General features: G+C 33.6%; 1 protein-coding gene across 1 annotated transcript in view; it reads left to right on the forward strand.

Moving 5' to 3' along the window:
• LOC126748447 (hemicentin-1-like) overlaps positions 1 to 22,667 on the forward strand; it is a 48,232-nt gene that overhangs the window by 22,359 nt on the left and 3,206 nt on the right. Inside the window, exon 6 of the mRNA XM_050457703.1 lies at positions 6,494 to 6,630. Within this exon, the coding sequence (XP_050313660.1) occupies positions 6,494 to 6,630 (137 nt within the window). The remainder of the gene's footprint in view (positions 1 to 6,493; positions 6,631 to 22,667) is intronic.

Consider the following 22,667-nt stretch of genomic DNA (forward strand, 5'->3'; position numbering starts at 1 on the left):
CAATTAATTTATTTGATTATGCATATCTCCTTCTTTTTTCTCGTGTCCTTTTCTTTAAGTACGTGAAAGAAATTGACGAATATATTACAGGCAGTTACGCTACTTCAATCCATAATTTTTCTTGTCATTCTTCTTCATAACCTCAACTGCCTGGAAGAAATTATTGATGTTTCTTTAATAGGCAATTAATTTATTTGATCATGCATGTTTCCTTCGTCTTTTTTCTCTTGTCATTTTCTTTAAATACATGGAAGAAATTAATGAATATATTACAGGCAGTTAAGTTATTTCAATCCATAGTTCTTCTTGTCATTCTTGTTCACAACCTCAACTGCCTGGAAGAAATTATTGATGCTTCTTTAATAAGCAATTAATTTATTTGATCGTGCATGTCTCCTTCTTCCTTTTTCTCTTGTTCTTTTTCTTTAAGTACATGGAAGAAATAAACGAATATATTACAGGCAGTTAAGCTACTTCAATCCATAGTCCTTCTTGTCATTCCTCTTCATAACCTCAACTGCCTGGAAGAAATTATTGATGTTTCTTTAATAGGCAATTAATTTATTTGATTATGCATATCTCCTTCTTTTTTCTCGTGTCCTTTTCTTTAAGTACGTGAAAGAAATTGACGAATATATTACAGGCAGTTACGCTACTTCAATCCATAATTTTTCTTGTCATTCTTCTTCATAACCTCAACTGCCTGGAAGAAATTATTGATGTTTCTTTAATAGGCAATTAATTTATTTGATCATGCATGTTTCCTTCGTCTTTTTTCTCTTGTCATTTTCTTTAAATACATGGAAGAAATTAATGAATATATTACAGGCAGTTAAGTTATTTCAATCCATAGTTCTTCTTGTCATTCTTGTTCACAACCTCAACTGCCTGGAAGAAATTATTGATGCTTCTTTAATAAGCAATTAATTTATTTGATCGTGCATGTCTCCTTCTTCCTTTTTCTCTTGTTCTTTTTCTTTAAGTACATGGAAGAAATAAACGAATATATTACAGGCAGTTAAGCTACTTCAATCCATAGTCCTTCTTGTCATTCCTCTTCATAACCTCAACTGCCTGGAAGAAATTATTGATGTTTCTTTAATAGGCAATTAATTTATTTGATCGCGCATGTCTCCTTCTTCTTTTTTCTCTTGTCATTTTTTTTAAATACATGGAAGAAATTAACGAATATATTACAGGCAGTTAAGTTATTTCAATCCATAGTTCTGCTTGTCATTCTTCTTCATAACCTCTACTGCCTGGAAGAAATTATTGATGCTTCTTTAATAGGCAATTCATTTATTTGATTATGCATGTCTCCTTCTTCTTTTTTCTCTTGTCCTTTTCTTTAAGTACATGAAAGAAATTGACGAATATATTACAGGCAGTTACGCTACTTCAATCCATAATTTTTCTTGTCATTCTTCTTCATAACCTCAACTGCCTGGAAGAAATTATTGATGTTTCTTTAATAGGCAATTAATTTATTTGATCATGCATGTTTCCTTCGTCTTTTTTCTCTTGTCATTTTCTTTAAGTACATGAAAGAAATTGACGAATATATTACAGGCAGTTAAGCTACTTCAATCCATAGTCCTTCTTGTCATTCCTCTTCATAACCTCAACTGCTTGGAAGAAATTATTGATGTTTCTTTAATAGGCAATTAATTTATTTGATTATGCATATCTCCTTCTTTTTTCTCGTGTCCTTTTCTTTAAGTACGTGAAAGAAATTGACGAATATATTACAGGCAGTTACGCTACTTCAATCCATAATTTTTCTTGTCATTCTTCTTCATAACCTCAACTGCCTGGAAGAAATTATTGATGTTTCTTTAATAGGCAATTAATTTATTTGATTATGCATATCTCCTTCTTTTTTCTCGTGTCCTTTTCTTTAAGTACGTGAAAGAAATTGACGAATATATTACAGGCAGTTACGCTACTTCAATCCATAATTTTTCTTGTCATTCTTCTTCATAACCTCAACTGCCTGGAAGAAATTATTGATGTTTCTTTAATAGGCAATTAATTTATTTGATCATGCATGTTTCCTTCGTCTTTTTTCTCTTGTCATTTTCTTTAAATACATGGAAGAAATTAATGAATATATTACAGGCAGTTAAGTTATTTCAATCCATAGTTCTTCTTGTCATTCTTGTTCACAACCTCAACTGCCTGGAAGAAATTATTGATGCTTCTTTAATAAGCAATTAATTTATTTGATCGTGCATGTCTCCTTCTTCCTTTTTCTCTTGTTCTTTTTCTTTAAGTACATGGAAGAAATAAACGAATATATTACAGGCAGTTAAGCTACTTCAATCCATAGTCCTTCTTGTCATTCCTCTTCATAACCTCAACTGCCTGGAAGAAATTATTGATGTTTCTTTAATAGGCAATTAATTTATTTGATCGCGCATGTCTCCTTCTTCTTTTTTCTCTTGTCATTTTTTTTAAATACATGGAAGAAATTAACGAATATATTACAGGCAGTTAAGTTATTTCAATCCATAGTTCTGCTTGTCATTCTTCTTCATAACCTCTACTGCCTGGAAGAAATTATTGATGCTTCTTTAATAGGCAATTCATTTATTTGATTATGCATGTCTCCTTCTTCTTTTTTCTCTTGTCCTTTTCTTTAAGTACATGAAAGAAATTGACGAATATATTACAGGCAGTTACGCTACTTCAATCCATAATTTTTCTTGTCATTCTTCTTCATAACCTCAACTGCCTGGAAGAAATTATTGATGTTTCTTTAATAGGCAATTAATTTATTTGATCATGCATGTTTCCTTCGTCTTTTTTCTCTTGTCATTTTCTTTAAGTACATGAAAGAAATTGACGAATATATTACAGGCAGTTAAGCTACTTCAATCCATAGTCCTTCTTGTCATTCCTCTTCATAACCTCAACTGCTTGGAAGAAATTATTGATGTTTCTTTAATAGGCAATTAATTTATTTGATTATGCATATCTCCTTCTTTTTTCTCGTGTCCTTTTCTTTAAGTACGTGAAAGAAATTGACGAATATATTACAGGCAGTTACGCTACTTCAATCCATAATTTTTCTTGTCATTCTTCTTCATAACCTCAACTGCCTGGAAGAAATTATTGATGTTTCTTTAATAGGCAATTAATTTATTTGATTATGCATATCTCCTTCTTTTTTCTCGTGTCCTTTTCTTTAAGTACGTGAAAGAAATTGACGAATATATTACAGGCAGTTACGCTACTTCAATCCATAATTTTTCTTGTCATTCTTCTTCATAACCTCAACTGCCTGGAAGAAATTATTGATGTTTCTTTAATAGGCAATTAATTTATTTGATCATGCATGTTTCCTTCGTCTTTTTTCTCTTGTCATTTTCTTTAAATACATGGAAGAAATTAATGAATATATTACAGGCAGTTAAGTTATTTCAATCCATAGTTCTTCTTGTCATTCTTGTTCACAACCTCAACTGCCTGGAAGAAATTATTGATGTTTCTTTAATAGGCAATTAATTTATTTGATCGCGCATGTCTCCTTCTTCTTTTTTCTCTTGTCATTTTTTTTAAATACATGGAAGAAATTAACGAATATATTACAGGCAGTTAAGTTATTTCAATCCATAGTTCTGCTTGTCATTCTTCTTCATAACCTCTACTGCCTGGAAGAAATTATTGATGCTTCTTTAATAGGCAATTCATTTATTTGATTATGCATGTCTCCTTCTTCTTTTTTCTCTTGTCCTTTTCTTTAAGTACATGAAAGAAATTGACGAATATATTACAGGCAGTTACGCTACTTCAATCCATAATTTTTCTTGTCATTCTTCTTCATAACCTCAACTGCCTGGAAGAAATTATTGATGTTTCTTTAATAGGCAATTAATTTATTTGATCATGCATGTTTCCTTCGTCTTTTTTCTCTTGTCATTTTCTTTAAGTACATGAAAGAAATTGACGAATATATTACAGGCAGTTAAGCTACTTCAATCCATAGTCCTTCTTGTCATTCCTCTTCATAACCTCAACTGCTTGGAAGAAATTATTGATGTTTCTTTAATAGGCAATTAATTTATTTGATTATGCATATCTCCTTCTTTTTTCTCTTGTCCTTTTCTTTAAGTACATGAAAGAAATTGACGAATATATTACAGGCAGTTAAGCTACTTCAATCCATAGTTCTTCTTGTCATTCTTCTTAATAACCTCAACTGCCTGGAAGTAATTATTGATGTTTCTTATTTATTTTTTTTATCCTGCATGTTTTCTTCTTCTTTCTCTTAATTTTCTTCTTTTACGTTTAAGTATGTGGAACAAATTAACGAAAATATTACAGACAGTTAAGCTACTTTAATCCATAGTTGTTCATAACCTTATTCTTGTTCTTCTTGTTCATAACCTCCTTCTTGTCATTCTTCTTCATAACCTCAACTGCCTGGAAGAAATTATTGATTTTTTTTTATAGGCAATTTATGAATTTTATTTCACCTTTATTCAACTTTTTCTTCTCTTTTTTTAAGTACCTAAAAGAAATCATTAATAAGAATTATTGATTTTTTATAGGTGTCTATAAATAATGACGATTTTTTTAAAAGTAGTTAAGTTACTCTGGACCTCAACTGCCTGAGAAGAAATTATTGATTTTTCTTTTACAACGAAATCATTAATTTCAGTTTCGTGTTTGTGAACAAACACGACACAAACACGAAACTGAAAATAACCAAAACTTGGAACATCGATAGATGGGATTTTTGAAAAATATAAAACGTAATCATGGAATACAAACCTATGAATACTTGAAGAAACGGGCGAGCATCAGCAGACAACTTGCGAATTACAGAAATCACAAGTGTTTTCTTTTACAATGTAGAACCAACCAGTGTCCTGAGGATGACTTAATATAAGTCGAAACGTCGACATTTCTGGTTTCTGTTTTATTTCTGACCCCACCCAAAAACCCTCCGCAATATTAAAATCATTAATTTCCAATATTCCCCATAATATCCCACATGAGAATTCAATTTTTCCACCTATTTCCTAGATCAAAGTTTTATTTTCTAAATAGTGTTTGGATCCCCTGGAAATGGTGTTTTTCTCTCGTAATTATATCTGAAAAACATAATTTTATTCTCATCCTCTTTTAATTTTCAGATTGAGATAAAGATATATAAATGAGAATTCAATTTTTCCATCTATTTTCTATATCATCGTTTTATTTTCTAATATTAGACAGTTAAGTTACTTCAAGCCATAATTCTTTATAACCTCAACTGCCTGGAAGAAATTATTGATGTGTCTTTAAAGTCAACTCCCAAAATCCCATTAATTAAACAATTATGCTTCAAAATAAATAACCGTCGGAGCAGTCTCGTTGGTTATTGAATAATAGTTAGGTAGCATGTAATTAAGTAGAATATAAATACGGATAGTCTCTTAAAACTAGCATTTTCAATGAAACTTTCGGGGCGTGAGGGGATTCCTTGAATTTCAAGTAGGTTCAGTGTTAAAGCCGAAGACTCAATTTGTACCGATAATGAAATAAGTGTTCTATCGAAGTGTGAAATTGGATTTTTTCGCCTTTAAAATTGGTAGAGGCAGGTGCTGGTTAACTAATGTCTTTTTCGAGATAAATTTCCCTATTAACTCTTTGTGGAATGAGGAAATTACTATGGAATCGGGGACACCTTGTATACGATTAAAGTGGAAATCCACTCCGAGCAGTTTTATAAAAATGGAAAACACTTTTTGGTATCTGATGTATTAAATTCGTCGAGCGCTTTCAGTTTATTTGGTCTTTTTTCGGATTTTCAATATTTACCTTTCGTGTTACTGGGAACCCCATAGGGGTTAAATTTCAAGAAATGTCTTATTGAATTTGAGTAGGGAAGGGTTTTAAGATCAAGGTTCTGCGTGTGTTTTATGAGATTTTGGTGTTTTCGCAAAAACCTTATTGATATTTAAGACTATTTAATAAAACATAACTAAATTGAATGTCGCCTTTTTACTTAAGGGATATTAAATACCTTTTTATTTTCTTCCGTCTTCTGCCGGGACTTCACGATTTATATAAACACAAAAGCTTGTAAAGTAAAAAAGCTTCATTACCCAAAGGATCGGTTCGCTATTCCGGAGGGAACAACTGAGAAATGCCGCCCTTCTCACTTTTACTACGAATATTATTTCTTTCGTTCTATTTACGTCAATATTTTATTCGCAGTTCGAATTTTAATAAAATTTTCCAATATTAATATTTGATATAATGGAATTTCCGCTAGCATAATGCCCAGCTTATACTGGACTAAATTAATATTTACACTACGCCAATTCAACATTTCTAATTTAATTTTCCCATTTATCGTTTAACAATTACTAATAGCTTTTTGTTTGGAGCAATATTAAAATGATATAAACTTTTTTCTGCGCAAATTAATTAATGTATAAGGAAAACTTTTAATTGAATTTAATCATTTAGCAAGCATTTAAATTGGTATTTTTTATTCCAGATCGAACGTAACAAAAGAGACGAACTCGGCCATCTCGACCCTGACCATTGCCCCACTGGAACGGACCCATTCAGGAAACTATTCATGCTCGTTCGGGAATTATGCGAAAACGTCCATAACTGTCCACGTTTTAAACGGTAAGGGAATTTAATTGCAAACGTTCAAACTTATTGCGACTTCGCCTTTAACTCACGCCAGTTTATTAAGCGGGTTAAGTGATTTTCGATACTACACACGGCGGCCTTTATTACTCCTTCATCTTTAATTGTTTTAGAAATTTTTTCTTAAATCAAAAGAAAATTAGCATTTTCATGAAAAGAATAAAACTAAACTGAAGCTAATTACAAATCATGGCTGAACTTAGTGAATAATAGGTCACTCATTTGGGATGTTTTTCCCAGTTTATACAGTGCATCCCAAAAGTTATGTCTAAATTCATTTAAAATTCAGCGCTCGAACCCGTCGATTTTTATTTCGAATTTTTGTACGTGAAGTTTGTATATACAGGGTTGCTCAAAAATAAATTACGACCATCAAGCACCTTTTTTTTATTTCATCTTTAAATTTCGCGTGGAATTCTACGTATGTTTCATGCATCATGTCCTATACCTAGAGTCAAAAGTTATCGAAAAAAAGACGACCAAGGATTATTATTTTAGTTCACCTTATCTCTGAGAATTTTTATACAGAGCAAAATTCCATACATTTGTGTTTTTTTATTGTTGGCTGGTGACCGTGTATTTTCATAGAAACTGTATGATAGTTGTACGCCAAACAGATATTGTCAAGTGTGAAGTGTACGAGTAAAGTTGCGGTTTTCACAATGGTAAAGTTAATGGAACGAGAAAAAATAGAAATTCTGTGCATGGTTTGGTGATAGAACACGTACTCAATGAGAAGCTGCTCAATTATTCAATGAAATCCATCCTGATCGTCCTCCGATATGTCAAAAGGTGGTGAGTAGAATAACGTTTTAAATAATAATGATAAACGTTTGCCTGCTTTTTATTGTATGTTTTTTTTTGAGACTGAAGGTTTTTGACAATTTTATACATATAATGTATAATATTTGTATATAAAAAATATTTTATTTACTTATGTATTTCGACCAAATTGTACAATTTGATAATTTGTACAGTATTTTTGTTTTGTTATGTACCTATTTACTTTGTGTGTATTTTGTCTGAGTATTTTTTTTTATGTATATTTGTTTATATTTGTATTTTTTTTTCTTTAGCTTTGTCGATAAAATGTAAATTTTCTGACAATAAAGCATTTTGATTTGAATAGAGGCTAAATTTAGAGAATTCGGTCATGTTAGAGATCTACCCAAATCTGGTCCTCCTGCTGGAGATGAAATTGAACAACTTGAAGTTTTGCTTTCTTTGGAAGAAAATCCATGCACTCCTCTGTCGCAGATTGGGGCAAATTTACACATGGCGAAATCTATAGTTCACCGAATAGTTAAAAAGCACAAGTATCACCCCTACAAAGTTATTCCTGTGCAAGAGTTATTTGATGACGATTTCGATAGGCAAAATGAGCTTTGTGAATGCTTACAAAACATAATTTAGTAACAAATATTATTTTTTCCGTTGAAGCCACGTTCTGTTTGAATGTTAGTGTGAACAGACAAAATTGTCGATATTGTGCAACAGAAAATCCGCATTGGATGTTGGAGGTAAACACACAGTACCCTCAAAAACTAAATGTGTGGTGTGGAATAGTGCGCGGAAGAGTAATGGGTCCCTTTTTCTTTGAACAGACTTTAACGAGACTCGATTTTCTCCAATTTGAACTAGTTCCAGCATTACTAGCTTTATTTCCAAATCCATTGGACCCAGACTATCCTGACGAAGAACTAATTTTCCAGCAAGATGGCGCTCCTCCGCACTATGCTGCCACTGTGCGTACATTTTTGGATAAAACCTTTCCCAATTATTGGATAGGAAGGAGAGGACCCATCGAATGGCCTGCTAGGTCGCCTGACCTAACACCAATGGACTTTTTTTTGTGGGGATACCTCAAGTCGAAGGTATTTGTTAATAGGCTAAATAATCTAGACGCTTTGAAAGAGAGAATTCGCAGAGAAGTGCGCGCCTTGTTGACTTTAGGTATAGGACATGATGCATGAAACATACGTAGAATTCCACGCGAAATTCAAAGATGAAATAAAAAGAAGGTTCTTGATGGTCGTAATTTTTTTTTGAGCAATCCTGTATATATACAAACTTCACGTACAAAAATGCGCAACTTGAAATAAAAATCGACGGGTCCGAGCGTTTTATTTTCAAACACACCCCTGAATTTTAAATGAATTTAGACATAACTTTTGGGATGCACTGTATGCTCCACTCTTGACAATCACGAATAAGTCGATGTAATTTATATCGATCTTCAAAAGGCATCTGATCAGGTCGACCTAAGGTAAACAACCAGTTATTGACATTTCACCAATCATTGACACCATTCTACAATTTTCCCTAAAATAAGAAAATGTATTTGAATTTCATATTAAATGTGAAACCTATGCAAGCCTCTGTAAATCTGGCAACCCTGAACATATTTCCAGAATTTTCTGGTCAGTCATTTTGTCAGGTCAGTTCATGTTCATGGTGTTTTTTGTGCTCCTTAGTGTAAAAAATAAGGTAAGTAAATTTTTGTGACACATTTTAAAAAATTAGTGAAATTGAATGAATTAAAAAATCCCCCCCATATTTATTTGTTTACAAGGAAGTGGAGGTGTCAATAACTGGTTTCAAGGACTATTCCTTCCACCAGTTATTGACACAACTGTCAACTATTGGTTTTTAATACTTTTGACCAATCACATTTTAAGGGTGAAATACGTATCAAGACAATGATGACAATATTTGGATGAGCCAAAACTAAATATATTTAAGTCCTTCTGCTTTTTCAGAAATGTCACATAGAAGAAATTATACCTCTGACCAAATGACAGCTGCACTGGCGGAAGTAAGAAATGGTGTACCAGTTGCAGTGGCTACTCGAAACCACCATGTTCCACGGACAACCCTACTTCATAAGATGCAAGGAAAGTCTGAAGTTGTTTGTACCATGGGGCCCTCAACAATACTTAGCAAGCATGAGGAATCCCTATTGGTTAAATGGATTATTGAACTATCTGAAAGACATTTTCCCGTTTGAAAAATGCAGCTTTTAGATTCAGTTGAAAAAATCATGAGTCATTCAGAACGGGCAAAATCGTTTACTAACAATAATCGTCCTAGCGACAAATGGTTTCTGCTATTTTTGAGGAGACATCCGGAAATTTCACAAAGAATATCACAGAAAGTGTAACTTCAGGACAAATTCGTAGATGGTTTCAGGAAATAAAGGAGTATTTAACGTCCTATGATCTCTATCAAGTAACTGATGACCCCAAAAAGGTATTCAATGCTGAAGAAAGCGCGTTTTACCTCTCACCCAAAGAAGGAAAAGTGTTAGCAAAAAAAGGAGACAAAAACATTTATCGTACTGGAAACAGCTAATGCAGCTGGTAATATTGCACCGCCGATGATAGTTTTGGCCTATGAGCGAATTCCATCTGCCATAGCGTCAAGTGTGCCTAAAGATTGGGCATTGGGTACATCCGAAAATGGGTGGATGTGTTCAAGCACTTTTTCTGAATATATCACCAATATATTCATTCCATGGCTCATAAAAGAGGGGATTCAAAAACCTGTTCTCTTTTTTGTAGATGGCCATGTGTCCCACTTAACTCGCCATTTATCAACATTCTGCAGTGATAATGGCATTGAGTTGATAGCTTTATATCCCAATTCTACACGCATCCTTCAGCCTATCGACATTGCAGTATTTAGGCCCCTTAAATTAGCCTACAGAATTGGAGGATGGAGAACTTTGGCAATAGGCCCTGGGACACATTAAACCAGAAACCATTCAAAATGGTTTTGAATCTTCAGGTTTATGCCCCTTTAATGTTGACAATGTACATTTTGGTAAAATTTCTGCCAAAAATGACGATTCAAGTGACATCCCTGTAGCTGCTATGGCTTCAAACGCTACAATAGATAAGTCCTTGCTTGCCTTGAAAAATTTTGAGAGCAAGAAAAGCTAACTACATTCAGGAACTCCTTAAACCAACATTCTTGGGATGGTCCAGTGGAAGATAAGCATTTATTCGAAATTTGGAAAAATTGGACACTAAAAACATGTTCAGATGTTCAACATGCAGAAGTAACAAATGAAAAAGGGGCCATGGACTCAGTTGCAGATAATCGATTTAGCCATTCTCCCACTAATCTTGCTCCTGCTTCTGTTGCCGAAGATCTTTGCACTCCAACAACAATAACTGATGATCAGCCGAGCACATCTTATAATAACACCCATGGCCAGCCAAGCACCTCCTTTCAAAGCCTTGATGCATCAAATGTTCCAACTCCTTTTAAGAAGGCGTTATTTAGGCCCGACCCAAAACCTCAAACAAAAAAAAGGAAAATTAAGGACAAAATTCCATCTGTTGTTACCTCTGACGCATGGCGAAGGTATCACGCCAAAAAAGAAAACGAGAAGAAAAAGAAAAAAGTAAATTTGAAAGAGAAAACCAGAACTTCCTCACCAAAAGTTCTGGTGAGGAAGAAGAATGGATAGAGAGTGGAACTAGGAAGATAGAATCATTTTGCCAAGTTTCTTAGATTCAGATTTACTCCTGTATTGTTCGGAAATGTATCGAATGTTAAACGGTCTCCATTTACAGGCTTCCATCTCTATAAGATTTGCTAAAGGAACAACATCATCCGGATCTTCATCCGAATTATTTCCTCCATCTTCAGTATCAGATTCTGAATCAGGGCTGCTCTCCTCCGGCTCAAAATCTCGATCATTGATTGAATCATCCGAAAATCCTGTTATTATTCAAATCAGTGAAATGTTCTAATTCAGCGGCAAGTTCAGCATCTGTTAAGCGTCTTACAGTCATTTTTAATTAATTCTGTAACAAATAATTAATTTGTAAAACAAAAACATAAAATAAAAAAACGGTAAAAACGGTAACTTGGTCCCAAAATGTAAAATTACATTCTAGGACCAAGTGACTACTGGTGGATCATGAAAAAAAGTAAGTAAAGATACCATAATAAGAAAATATTTATCAAAAATAATTACTCTAAGGTCATACCAAGTCCAAAATATCGATAAAACTCAATAACAAATGTTGGTCCTGACAAGCGACACAAGAAATGTCCACCCGTGACCACGAGGTCCCCTGCCTGATTTTAATGATGACCACCGGTGAGCACGTGGCGTTCAACGTGTTAAAAAAAAACTTAATTTTGACTTTGGAAAAATTTTATTTAAATTCTGCAAAAATAAATTAATCTTGTGTAATTCGTAAACTAAAAAAAATATATTGGAAAAAAGTAGAGTAACTTATTATTTTGAAATAGAAAAATTAATATTTAGTAATAATTTCCGTTATTTTTAATTACTTCCAGATAACTTATTGAACCTACCAATATGTAAATAATTAAAAAATCCAAATTTTTCGATGCTAAGTTTAAGGCTTCATAAAATTCTAGTACGTTTGTCCGTATTTTCTTATCCAATATATCCTATAAATGTCTATTGAAGTCCGGAGACTGGGATGGGCACTTCATTATTTCAATTTTTTCTTGCCTGAACCAAGGGCATTTAAAGGATTCCTGGCAAAACTAGTTAGAAGTCGTGAAATATAGGTTTCCTTAAAAAAACTTTGAACTGCAACTAGAGGAAGCCTGAAGAAAACAATGATTTATTTCAAAAAATAAGAAAATAAAAAAAAATCTCTTTAAAAAAATGTTTTTTATTTAAAAATATATATTTGTGGCAAACCGATCTAGAAAAACTAAAAAACACCTAGAACATTGAAAAATTCTTATGGCAAAACCACTCAATAGAAAAAATAATTTACTTACCTACTGGAAAGTTTCATCTGCGACTTTCTATCCCCACTGTTGGATCTATTATTATTATTGGATTTACACTTTGTAAATCTACAGAGTAAACCTCCTTACTCACGCAGACTTCACGTTGGATGCCTTGGAGAAGTATTTTCAGATAGATACAATATACATCGACTTCTCCAAGGCATTTGATAGATTCCCACACAACATGCTGCTTCATAAGCTTAACTTACTTATCCAGTAGAAGTGTTCCTTAGGACTCACACGTTGGATTACTCCTTTTTAATGTCTTTACACATTAATTTGCTGCAATTTCTTGCTTTTTGCAGATGCTCTGAAACTAAATGGTATTGTTCATTTCAGGACCTTTTTTGGCAAAATATTTATTAAGTAATTCAGAATCAGCAGATGATGAGATATCTGTGTTACATAAAAGATTTAATTTTTTTTAAAACATGAGTCTATTTCTCGATAATATTGTCAAAGATTTTCTGATTTTAATAAATATTTTTTTATGTGTGGGTAAAAGGTAAAAATATTCCTCAAACAGAAAATGGTATGTGGAAGGAAACGCAAAAAACGGTTAAGTATCAGCATAGCAGCAGCAAAGGCGGAGTAATATACGAGTTTTTATCAGGTGTAATGCGGTGGCGAACCTCTTTACTTTTTCCTCGTGCCCTGATAATGTAGAGGAATGAAATATTGATGGCTCGTACTGCTATTACTACTTCTACGTAGGATATTATCTCTAACGTAACATTTTGCCGGTTTTTGCACAAACACAAAGAACTACCGCCTTTAAATTTATTATACTCGAACGTCGTTTTTGATACTTGCGAATTTTGCAGATGTGCATCGCATGTTTCTATTGCGACTCTTTCGTATTTATTGGAACTTATTCGGGAATATACCATTATAACAGGCGCTCAAAGGAATCTATCCGACCAATAACGGGAATTCATTAGGAACGATATTTTTCCTTGGAAATATATTCAATTTTACCGTAGTAATAAAAAGGCACGTGCAATAGAAAACTCGGCGGGGTTTTAAGGATCATTTTCCACCTATTTTAACAACTAATGTATTGGTGGAGACTATACTCTATTTCAAATAGGTAGAGAGTATATAATGGTAAGAAGGATATAGGTAGATGCGATTTTTAAATGAAACACAGCAGATTAGCATAATAATTAATATATTAATTTGGCAACTTCATTGTGCTGCTGATCTAAATAAATAAATAAGGCTGGTAATAAAAACACAGAGTAAAAATATTAGCGGTTATATATAATATACAGATGTTATATGTAACGTACACTATTTTTATACTTACTTTTTTAACTCTTCATAGTCTTTTTATACATCGTTCTTGCCTTTTACAAATTCTTTTTTTTTATAGTACTGATCCATTGCTTTCCTTCACAACGTACTAATCACTATGTTAACCGCGTCATTTATTATGAACCTTCTACTTTCCTCTTGTTTTTACCAAAAATGTTTGCAAAAACACCGATATTAATATTAAAGTGACTTAATAAGTTTAGGATGCGTTTAAACCCTTTGGACCCACAATTGCCTGTATAACATCTTATTCATTTGGTAGCTGAATTTTTAATAGTTTTAGGAAATTTACCTTCAAAGATCTCATTTTCCCAATAAGAGGAAAGAGATTTTAAAAAACGGTTTTCACTGGTTTCTTTGGATGTTATTTGGCTACTTTTTCATAAAAAAAGCCATATTCCATTTGATTTCTTTAGGATTTTGAGTCATGGTGTCATAACTAGCCCCCTGGTGGAGAAGGATTCAAATAAATTAACTATATTTAAGTTGAGTATTATTGCCCAATAAATGCTCTTTTCAACTATATGAAATTTGTTAAAATCGGCCAAATCGTTAAGAAGTAAAAGCAGGTTATTGCAAAAACAATTCAACGCCCACAACCATCTTTATTTTGAAAATAACTGAATTTTTTGTTCACCACAATGATAAATCTCATCAAGGTTCTCTTTGAAAATGTGATTTTTTTTACGCTTAAGTGGTACAACGAACGGTTCCCGAGATATGGCCGAGGAACATTTTGTCTTATTGAATCAGTCCAACTATTGACGTCTCTTTTCATCTTTGTCAACCATAGAATATAAATTTAAAAAATAAATAAATTGAAGGTTTTTTTGACATAAACCCTGGTGTGCGTAACTCGTACCAATTTTAAACATTTGTAAAAGTGCGTTATATTAATTTTAAGTCTTTCTTGTGTATGTTTGTCTTGTTTCTTTGTTCAAGCCAATATCCCCTGATGATGGACACTACTGGGTCTGAAACATGTCGGAAATTATAAAGTCTAGCCTAGGGCTAATCAACTTAACCTTTAATTACATGAACAAAATGTTATACCAAATTACATAGATAGCAGTTATAGAAAGAAGATAATGGAGAACCCGTGAAATCCATGAAATCTATCTTGAGTTGGATGTGATGTAACGTGAGAAAATGCGACCTTGACTTTACTTTAAAACCAGCAATAGATATGCACTTAAGTGAATTCGGAAGTTCATTATACACCGCAACAGCATTAAAAATAAAACATCTGTGAAATAAGGCAGAATAAACACGAGGAGCCGATAATTTACTTATACATCTTAGATTGACGTCGAAAATTGAATTTTTTGCGAAGGTAAGCAGGGGAGGATGTACCAAGCAATCGATGCACAAAAACGGCCAACTGATGAATTTTTCTGAAACTCTATCATATTTTCTTAAGTTAAAAATGAATCTACCGCATTAATTTTGAAGCTTCTGCAAACGATATAGGGTGACTTTATCTAAACAAGGAACATAAACAATGTTACAGTAGTTCATAATAGGAAGTCCTAATAGCTCGCATAATTTCTTGCGTAATTTGTAGCTAATGATACTTCTATTAGTGTACAATGGTTTGAGCGCAAAATAGGATTTTTTAATTACGTCAGAAACGTGCATTTTGAATCTCAAGTCCTCCTCGAAAATCACATCAAGATTCTTAATGTTATCAACTATTTTTAACTGCGTTCCCCCCCCCAAATAGTTGTAGATTATCCAAGACAATTTATTTCTTATTTTTTAAAGAGAAATAGATGACAGAACACTTGCTAGAATTTAATTTTAAATTATTGCTCGACGAGGAAGTTGAGATACATGACAAATCTTCATTTATTCTACTACAACACCCCAATACGTCATCAGCTTTAAAAGAATAATAAATTTGCGTATCATCCGCAAACTGCAATTTTTTAACAACCTTATACATGTCTGCTATGTACATTAGAAATAAGATAGGATCCAAGACGGATCCTTGTAGTACCCCAGAAGTTATATAAGAACGGTTTGATTGAGCTTGATTTTCAATTATGGATAGGATTTTCATTTTAATTTAATCTACCATTTCACTACAAGTATAGACTATTTCTTCACTACAATTTTTTTTACCTTTCAATAAAGTTATAATACTCTGCATGCACTTGTCGTGCCATTTTCAGTATTTATCCGATGAATAACAATAAAAAAAACTCATAAACTGACTCAAAACCTAAAAAAAAAACTAATTTCGCAATATAAATTATGTAAGTGACATACATTATTGTAGAGCCACCCTATACCCATTTTACATACTTGATAAGGTTTTATTACTCTCAACCTATTTTAAATAGACTATAGAAAAAAATGAGTTCTACCCCTAAACAAAAAAGCGACATGGGACTAATAAATAAAATTTTTACTGGCGCCACAGGGATGAAATATCAAACCCAACAGCGGCGGAAATATAATCTACCAAAAAGCGCGTTGCGGTACGGGAATATCCGTTTTCGCCCGCTAAATACTTCGCGATAACTATAATGCCATGTCCCTAAAACAATAATAATCAAGACAAGCAAAACGGGGATGCGATGCTTACTTTATGGGGGGAAGCTGTCACCGTTAAGTATTCACCGGAAGATAAAATTAGCGGCAACAAAGTAACGCACACAATCCACATCCAGACCGAATTATTTTAGTATGACGGTGTTATTGTTGAGCCCGTCTAATACGGGCGAAGCGGAGCTAAGATATTAATTTATTTTAATGACGCGACAAGTATGTTGTTACACAATAACCCACTTTTCATACGAGAGTGATTCCTCACAAAAATTCACTGTTAAGGAACTTGTTTTCCTAAATAGTTTAATATTCATGTATTCATCTCGCTGCTTGCTTTCCTCAAGTTTTACAACTACCGCTTTAAATTTCGAAACTAAAAGTTAGAGTGATTCAGTGATTCGCGAGCCGGAGCCAAAGAGTCATCGATCCATTTCTGATAGATGCCGGTTGTAATTCAAGTATGTAATGTAATGGCATCAGATGGCATCGATTTTATGTTGCGTCCAGACGGGACGGGAGTAATGAATCGCGTAATGGCGTAATGTTATGCAAATCCCGGGTCGTTTTGTACTCGGACGGACGGCACTGTAACCATTTACTCTGCCTCTGGTAACACTCAGTGTTTACCTAAATTACTATAAGCAGCGGCATAGCTTGTGGTTGTTGCTCGTACACTAGTTTCCATTTTGGTCTACATGTGAATTGCACCGATATTTTAGCAACGTTATTTTGATCAGTCATAATGACTTGAAAAATTGGAAAAAGGCAGGTAGGTTAAGATATCATTAAATGATTGCCAGAACCTTGTTCTTCAGATCAACAATTGCAAAATTATACAGGGTGCCTCCGATTAAGTTGGCACTATTGGTATCTTTGTTATTATTTAAGATACGGTTAAATGAATAAACTCTATTAAAATAAATATAACTATTATAGAAGTGCGTTTTAGAAAAAATATTAAAAATGTACAAGGTGTCCCTTTTTAGGTACTTTTGCGGGATATCTCTGTTATTTTTAGAGATAGAGAGTTGCGGTTCTCGCCACACTGTGCTACTTTTTCGTAAAATTAAAGATGCTGTTTACAAAATTTTCATAGCCCTTTTATTTTTTAAGATACAGGGCATTTTTGAAATTTTTGCACTCTGGAACCCCCGTCGTATCTCCGTTATCTTTAAAGTTTTTGTAAAAGTAAAAATTCATTCTTAAAGATTTTTTCTATAAAATTCAGTGGTGTAAATTTTTTTTTGATCAATAGTTTCTGAGCTATAACCCAAACTTATGTTTTTTTTAATGGAACACCCTGTGTATTTATAGTTCATAATATATAACCGTATGGAGTAATTTTCAAAAATACTCAAAAAAATTACAATTTTCTAAATTTAAATGATAAAATTCATAATTTAATAGCTATTTATAGCAATAAACAAAAAAATTACAAATAAATTGTTTTTTATTAAATTAACATGTTTCTTTAAATTAATTGATAACATTGATTTACGAGGGTGGTCCCAGAAGTACCCGGCCTGACCTAGAGATGTAGGTAGTGATGATCAATAGTGAACGTTTTCAGTGAATTTGTGAAAATGGAGAAAATTGGTCATCGTTATATGATACAATACTTTTATTTGAAAGGCCTCAGCCCAACCAATATAAAAGCTGAACTGGATTCTACTCTGGGTGAGTCTGCTCCTTCGTTAACAACAGTCAAATATTGGGTAGCAGAGTTTAAACGAGGCCGTACGAGCTGCCAAGACGAGCATCGCAGTGGTCGACCAACTGAGCTGACGACTCCAGAAATTTTAACGTACTGGATGATCGCCGACTGAAAGTTCGCGAGCTAGCGGACATAGTAGGCATTTAAAAAAGTGCGGTACATCGCATATTAACTGAAAATTTTGACATGAGAAAGCTGTGTGCAAGATGGGTGTCACGTTTGCTCACACTCGAGCAAAAACAGTGTCGTGAAGATGTTTAGCGAAATTTAATAGCAACAAAACAGAATTTTTGCGTCGTTTCATAACCATGGGTTCATCGCTTCACACCTGAGATAAAAGAACAATCAAAACAATGGATTCAAAAGAAAGAACCGGCTCCAAAGAACGCGAAAACCGTTTCATCTGCAGGCAAGGTCATGGCGTCGGTTTTTTGGGATGTGCGAGGGATAATTTTCATTGACTATCTTGAAAAAGGTAAAATTATTAACGGCGAGTATTATGCGAACTTATTGCAACGTTTGAGCAAAGCAATCAAGCAAAAACGGCCGCATTTGGTTAAGAAGAAAGTGTTGTTTCATCAAGACAATGCACCAGCTCACAAATCCGTTATTGCAATGGCCAAAATTAACGAATTAAAGTTTGAATTGCTACCTTATTTGCCAGATTTAGCCTCCTCAAATTATTTTCTATTTCCAAACTTCAAAAACTGGCCTAGTGGTCAAAGATTTTCCAACGATTGAAGAAGTGATGTCTGCAGTTAATGTCTATTTCGAGGCGCAAGACAGTTCTTATTATAAAAAGGGTATCGAACTTATAAAACATCGCTGGGAAAATGGTATAGAGCTGGAAGGAGATTATGTTGAAAAATAAATAATTTTTTTTTTCAAAATTTTCATGTTTTCTTTCTTGGGTCGGGTACTTCTGGGACCACCCTTATATGTCTTACTATTATCAAGCTTAAGTTGAATTAATATTAGGATCTTTTGTATTATTTTATTTTTGTAAAATTGGTGGATATCGTTAATAAATAAATAAATAATTTTATAGGGGTACATATATACAAGATCAAGTGTATAAAAGACAATGCAATAATCTCATAGAACTTCAAGACGCAATTCATTTACTGTTTCAAAATCTGAGGAGACAAATTATTATTTTGAATGCTATTTAAAGGGTAACAAAAATGTGCCAATTTTGTATCAGAGAAGATGGTGGTCATTTTGAATCTATTGTAAAAAAGTTGTTTTCTTATAGTGTTTATTAAATTTATATATTTGTTCCTTTATTACAAGAAAAATAAAAATGATGCAATTCCCCATTCGTCGTTATTAATTTGTAACTTTTTATTTGTCTATTATTGTTATTCATGGTCTACTAATAAATTATGCATTTAATTTCAAATCGTTCGAGTTATTTGCGTATTTTTGAAAATAAGTCCATACTGTTATATATTTTTAAAAAGGTAAAAAAAAAACAATTTTATATTTGGGTTATAACTCAAAAACTATTAATCAAAAAAAAAATATATCTATACCACTAGATTCTATGGAAAAAATCTATAAAAGTGAGTTTTTACTTTTACAAAAACTGTAAAAATAAAGCTAAGCGCGCACTGACGATTTAGTTGCAATCGCAAATATTTTCAAGTACAAAAAATTTGGGCGCGCACAGCGAGTAATAAATCGCAATATTAGTGTATTTTCGAAATGGATTTTGTTGAAACAACTTGTGTAGTAGCTTTGCTATTGCGTAATAACGCCAGAAAACATCGTAAAAAAAAAGTACTGGGTGCATCCTATTGTTAGTCAAAGGTTAATTAAAGTGTGAACAGTTTTAGTACACTGCTTCAATTAATAGGGCCAAATATAACGTATAAAAATACTATATGGAGGCAGGCAATACCACCTGAAGAGCGACTAGCAGTAACATTAAGGTAAATAAGAACAATCGCAAAGTAATTTATTAATACATTATGATTACAAGTCATATAATTCGCTATCATAATCTCTTGATGACTCAAAATTATACGAAAATTCCGAATAGTAGGTCTGGAGGGAAGAGTTTTTATCAGACTGGTTGCTGAAGACTGGAAGCTGCTGGCAAACGTACAGAGGTTTGATGCTGCATATTATGTGGGCCTGGATGGAAATACTGATGGAAGTTAATTTGTGTTGATGGCCCAAGCTGTGCATAGAATTTTGCATTTCTCATCACATTTAGTTTGGCAAAATGTTTTTGCTCGTCGTTTAGTTTGGCCAACATAGGAATTAACATAAGAGCAAAGTTTTTATCCTCTGAAACGTCCTCCGTTTGTTAGTTCTTTAAAATCTCTAATAACGAAGCCTCATATGTGGACATAAGATGAGAATATTTGCTGGAAAGACTCTTTGTTGTTCCTAGGACCTCCATCAGCGTTTCTGGGTCCTTTATTATGGTCTAACAGTTCTTACTTATCGCCTGGAGGCCCTACATTGCCACTTGTTGTCCTGGGTTGTTGGTGAGGAAGTAAAAATAGCAATGCGTCGAAGTAGATGTATTTCCGACGTTTTTTTGCAGGCTCACCAGATTTGATTTTTTTTTGAGCAGCAAGCTCTCTCGCGAAACAGGAGTCTTTCAGATTCTTCCACTTTTTTTAAACTTCTTTCCCTGTAACAAAAAAAAAATTGTAACTAATTATATACGTTTTATTTTAGGTGTCTGGCAACCGGAAATAGCTTTAACTCTTTGCATTTCGAATTCCTGTTAGGAGCTACAACAGTTCGAGAAATTGTTAAACATACCTGTCATCAATAATGGGAAGTTTTGCAACCTTTTTACATGTCCGAAAAATCTGAAGAGGACTGGATAACTGGAATTTTATTACCGTACTAATTTTCCGAATTATATCGGGGCCGTTGACGATAAACATATAAGAATGAAGCAACCAGAGACAACAGGCTCAGAATTTTACAATTATAAGAATTTTTTCTCAACAGTACTTCTTGCCGTGGTTGATGCCGATTATTGTTTCATTTCAATAGATGTGGGATCCTATGGTGGACACAGTGATTCCAATATATTTAAAAATTCGAATTTTGGCCGAAGACTAACAAGTAACCAATTAAACATTACCTCACGATGAATAAGAAAAGTGTATGCCTTTTGTCATTGTCGGGGATGAGGCATTCGCTTTAACACAACAGATTTCCAAACCATATCAACACACCAAAACAACGAGTTTATAACTATCGATTAACCCGTGCTCGGCGGATGGTAGAATGTACATTTGGAATTATGATCAATAAGTGGCGAATTTTCCATCGTCCCTTAGATGTCAGAATAGAATTTTCTGACGAAATCATTAAAGCGTGCTGCGTTTTACATAATTTTGTAAGAAATCACGATGGTATAAAATTTCACGAGGAATCATACGAATGTCTTTTACAGTCCATTCGACCTGCTGGAACAAGAGCTAATACATCGGGCATGCAAGTACGAGACTATTTTGCAAATTATTTTACCTCTCCGCAAGGTTCAGTTGCTTGGCAATATGACAAAATTTAATGCACATTTTCTAAAATTTGTATTATTTAAAGTAATAAAAATATAATCTACCTACCTCTGTCTTTTCTTTCTGCACCTGATTTTGGTATTACATTTGCGCATACTTCTGTCCATAATTTCTCTTTCGCATTTCTATCGCTGTATTCTTTCAGTTCTTTATTATACAGCGCTGGTCTTCTTTCCACTTCCACAATAATTCTCTCAGTATCAAGAACGATGTGGGTCGTTTCTTCACTGTCAGACATGAATTTTTATTAATATCAAATATTTCACACCCAAAATTAATGTACTACTAATCACAACTGAAAACAGGAAAAACGTCGGACGGTTCCAATCCAACGAAAATCGTACTGCTAAATAATCGCAATGCGTGCACGTCCCTACGAGTCGGTATGCTTCATTCAAAACAGCGATAGTCGCGTCGCTGCTAAAATAGGACTGGTTCATAAACAGTTTATAGGGGTTAAGGTAGGATGTTTTACTTTCCGACACTGTGACATGCGATAACGACGTGCGACACTGCGGTGTGCCGTACATTTAATCTGGCACTAGTCAAATTAGTGTGTTGTTTAACCTATCGACTTGCGGCACCGATACGGCGACAGCGCAGCTAGTACCACAGATGTAAATACGCACTTAAAAGTGCGGAGCTATTTACATCTGTGCTAGTACTTTTGTAGCATCCCCGGCATCGGTCTATTTGGTACATTTGGCGGTTAAATTATTTGTTTTTTTTTGCCATGTCACAAACCATAGATGATGACTTCGACCAACGTTTAGTAGATTGTGTCCGTGTATTTCCAGTCCTTTATTTCAGGTCTTATTGGTTTAGGACAGCGATATGAAGGCATTGTCGTTATATCCTCTTGAATTGCACTCAAGATATAGTAGTACAAATCATGTGATACTCTGAAAAAGGCCTTGAATCGCGTCTCACTATCGCTTAAGTAGCCTTCAATAAAAATGTTGTAAGTTCCCTCCTTGTCACGATTCTTGTATAGGTCAGAATGTTTCTGGAAAGGTTCAGGAGCGTGAAGTAATAGAGGTAAATTTTCTTCTTCTTCGTAAAGCAAGAGAATCGCAGCAATTTTACGACGA

Source organism: Anthonomus grandis, chromosome 22 (assembly GCF_022605725.1).
Source record: "Anthonomus grandis grandis chromosome 22, icAntGran1.3, whole genome shotgun sequence".
NCBI classification, from domain to species: Eukaryota; Metazoa; Arthropoda; class Insecta; order Coleoptera; family Curculionidae; genus Anthonomus; species Anthonomus grandis.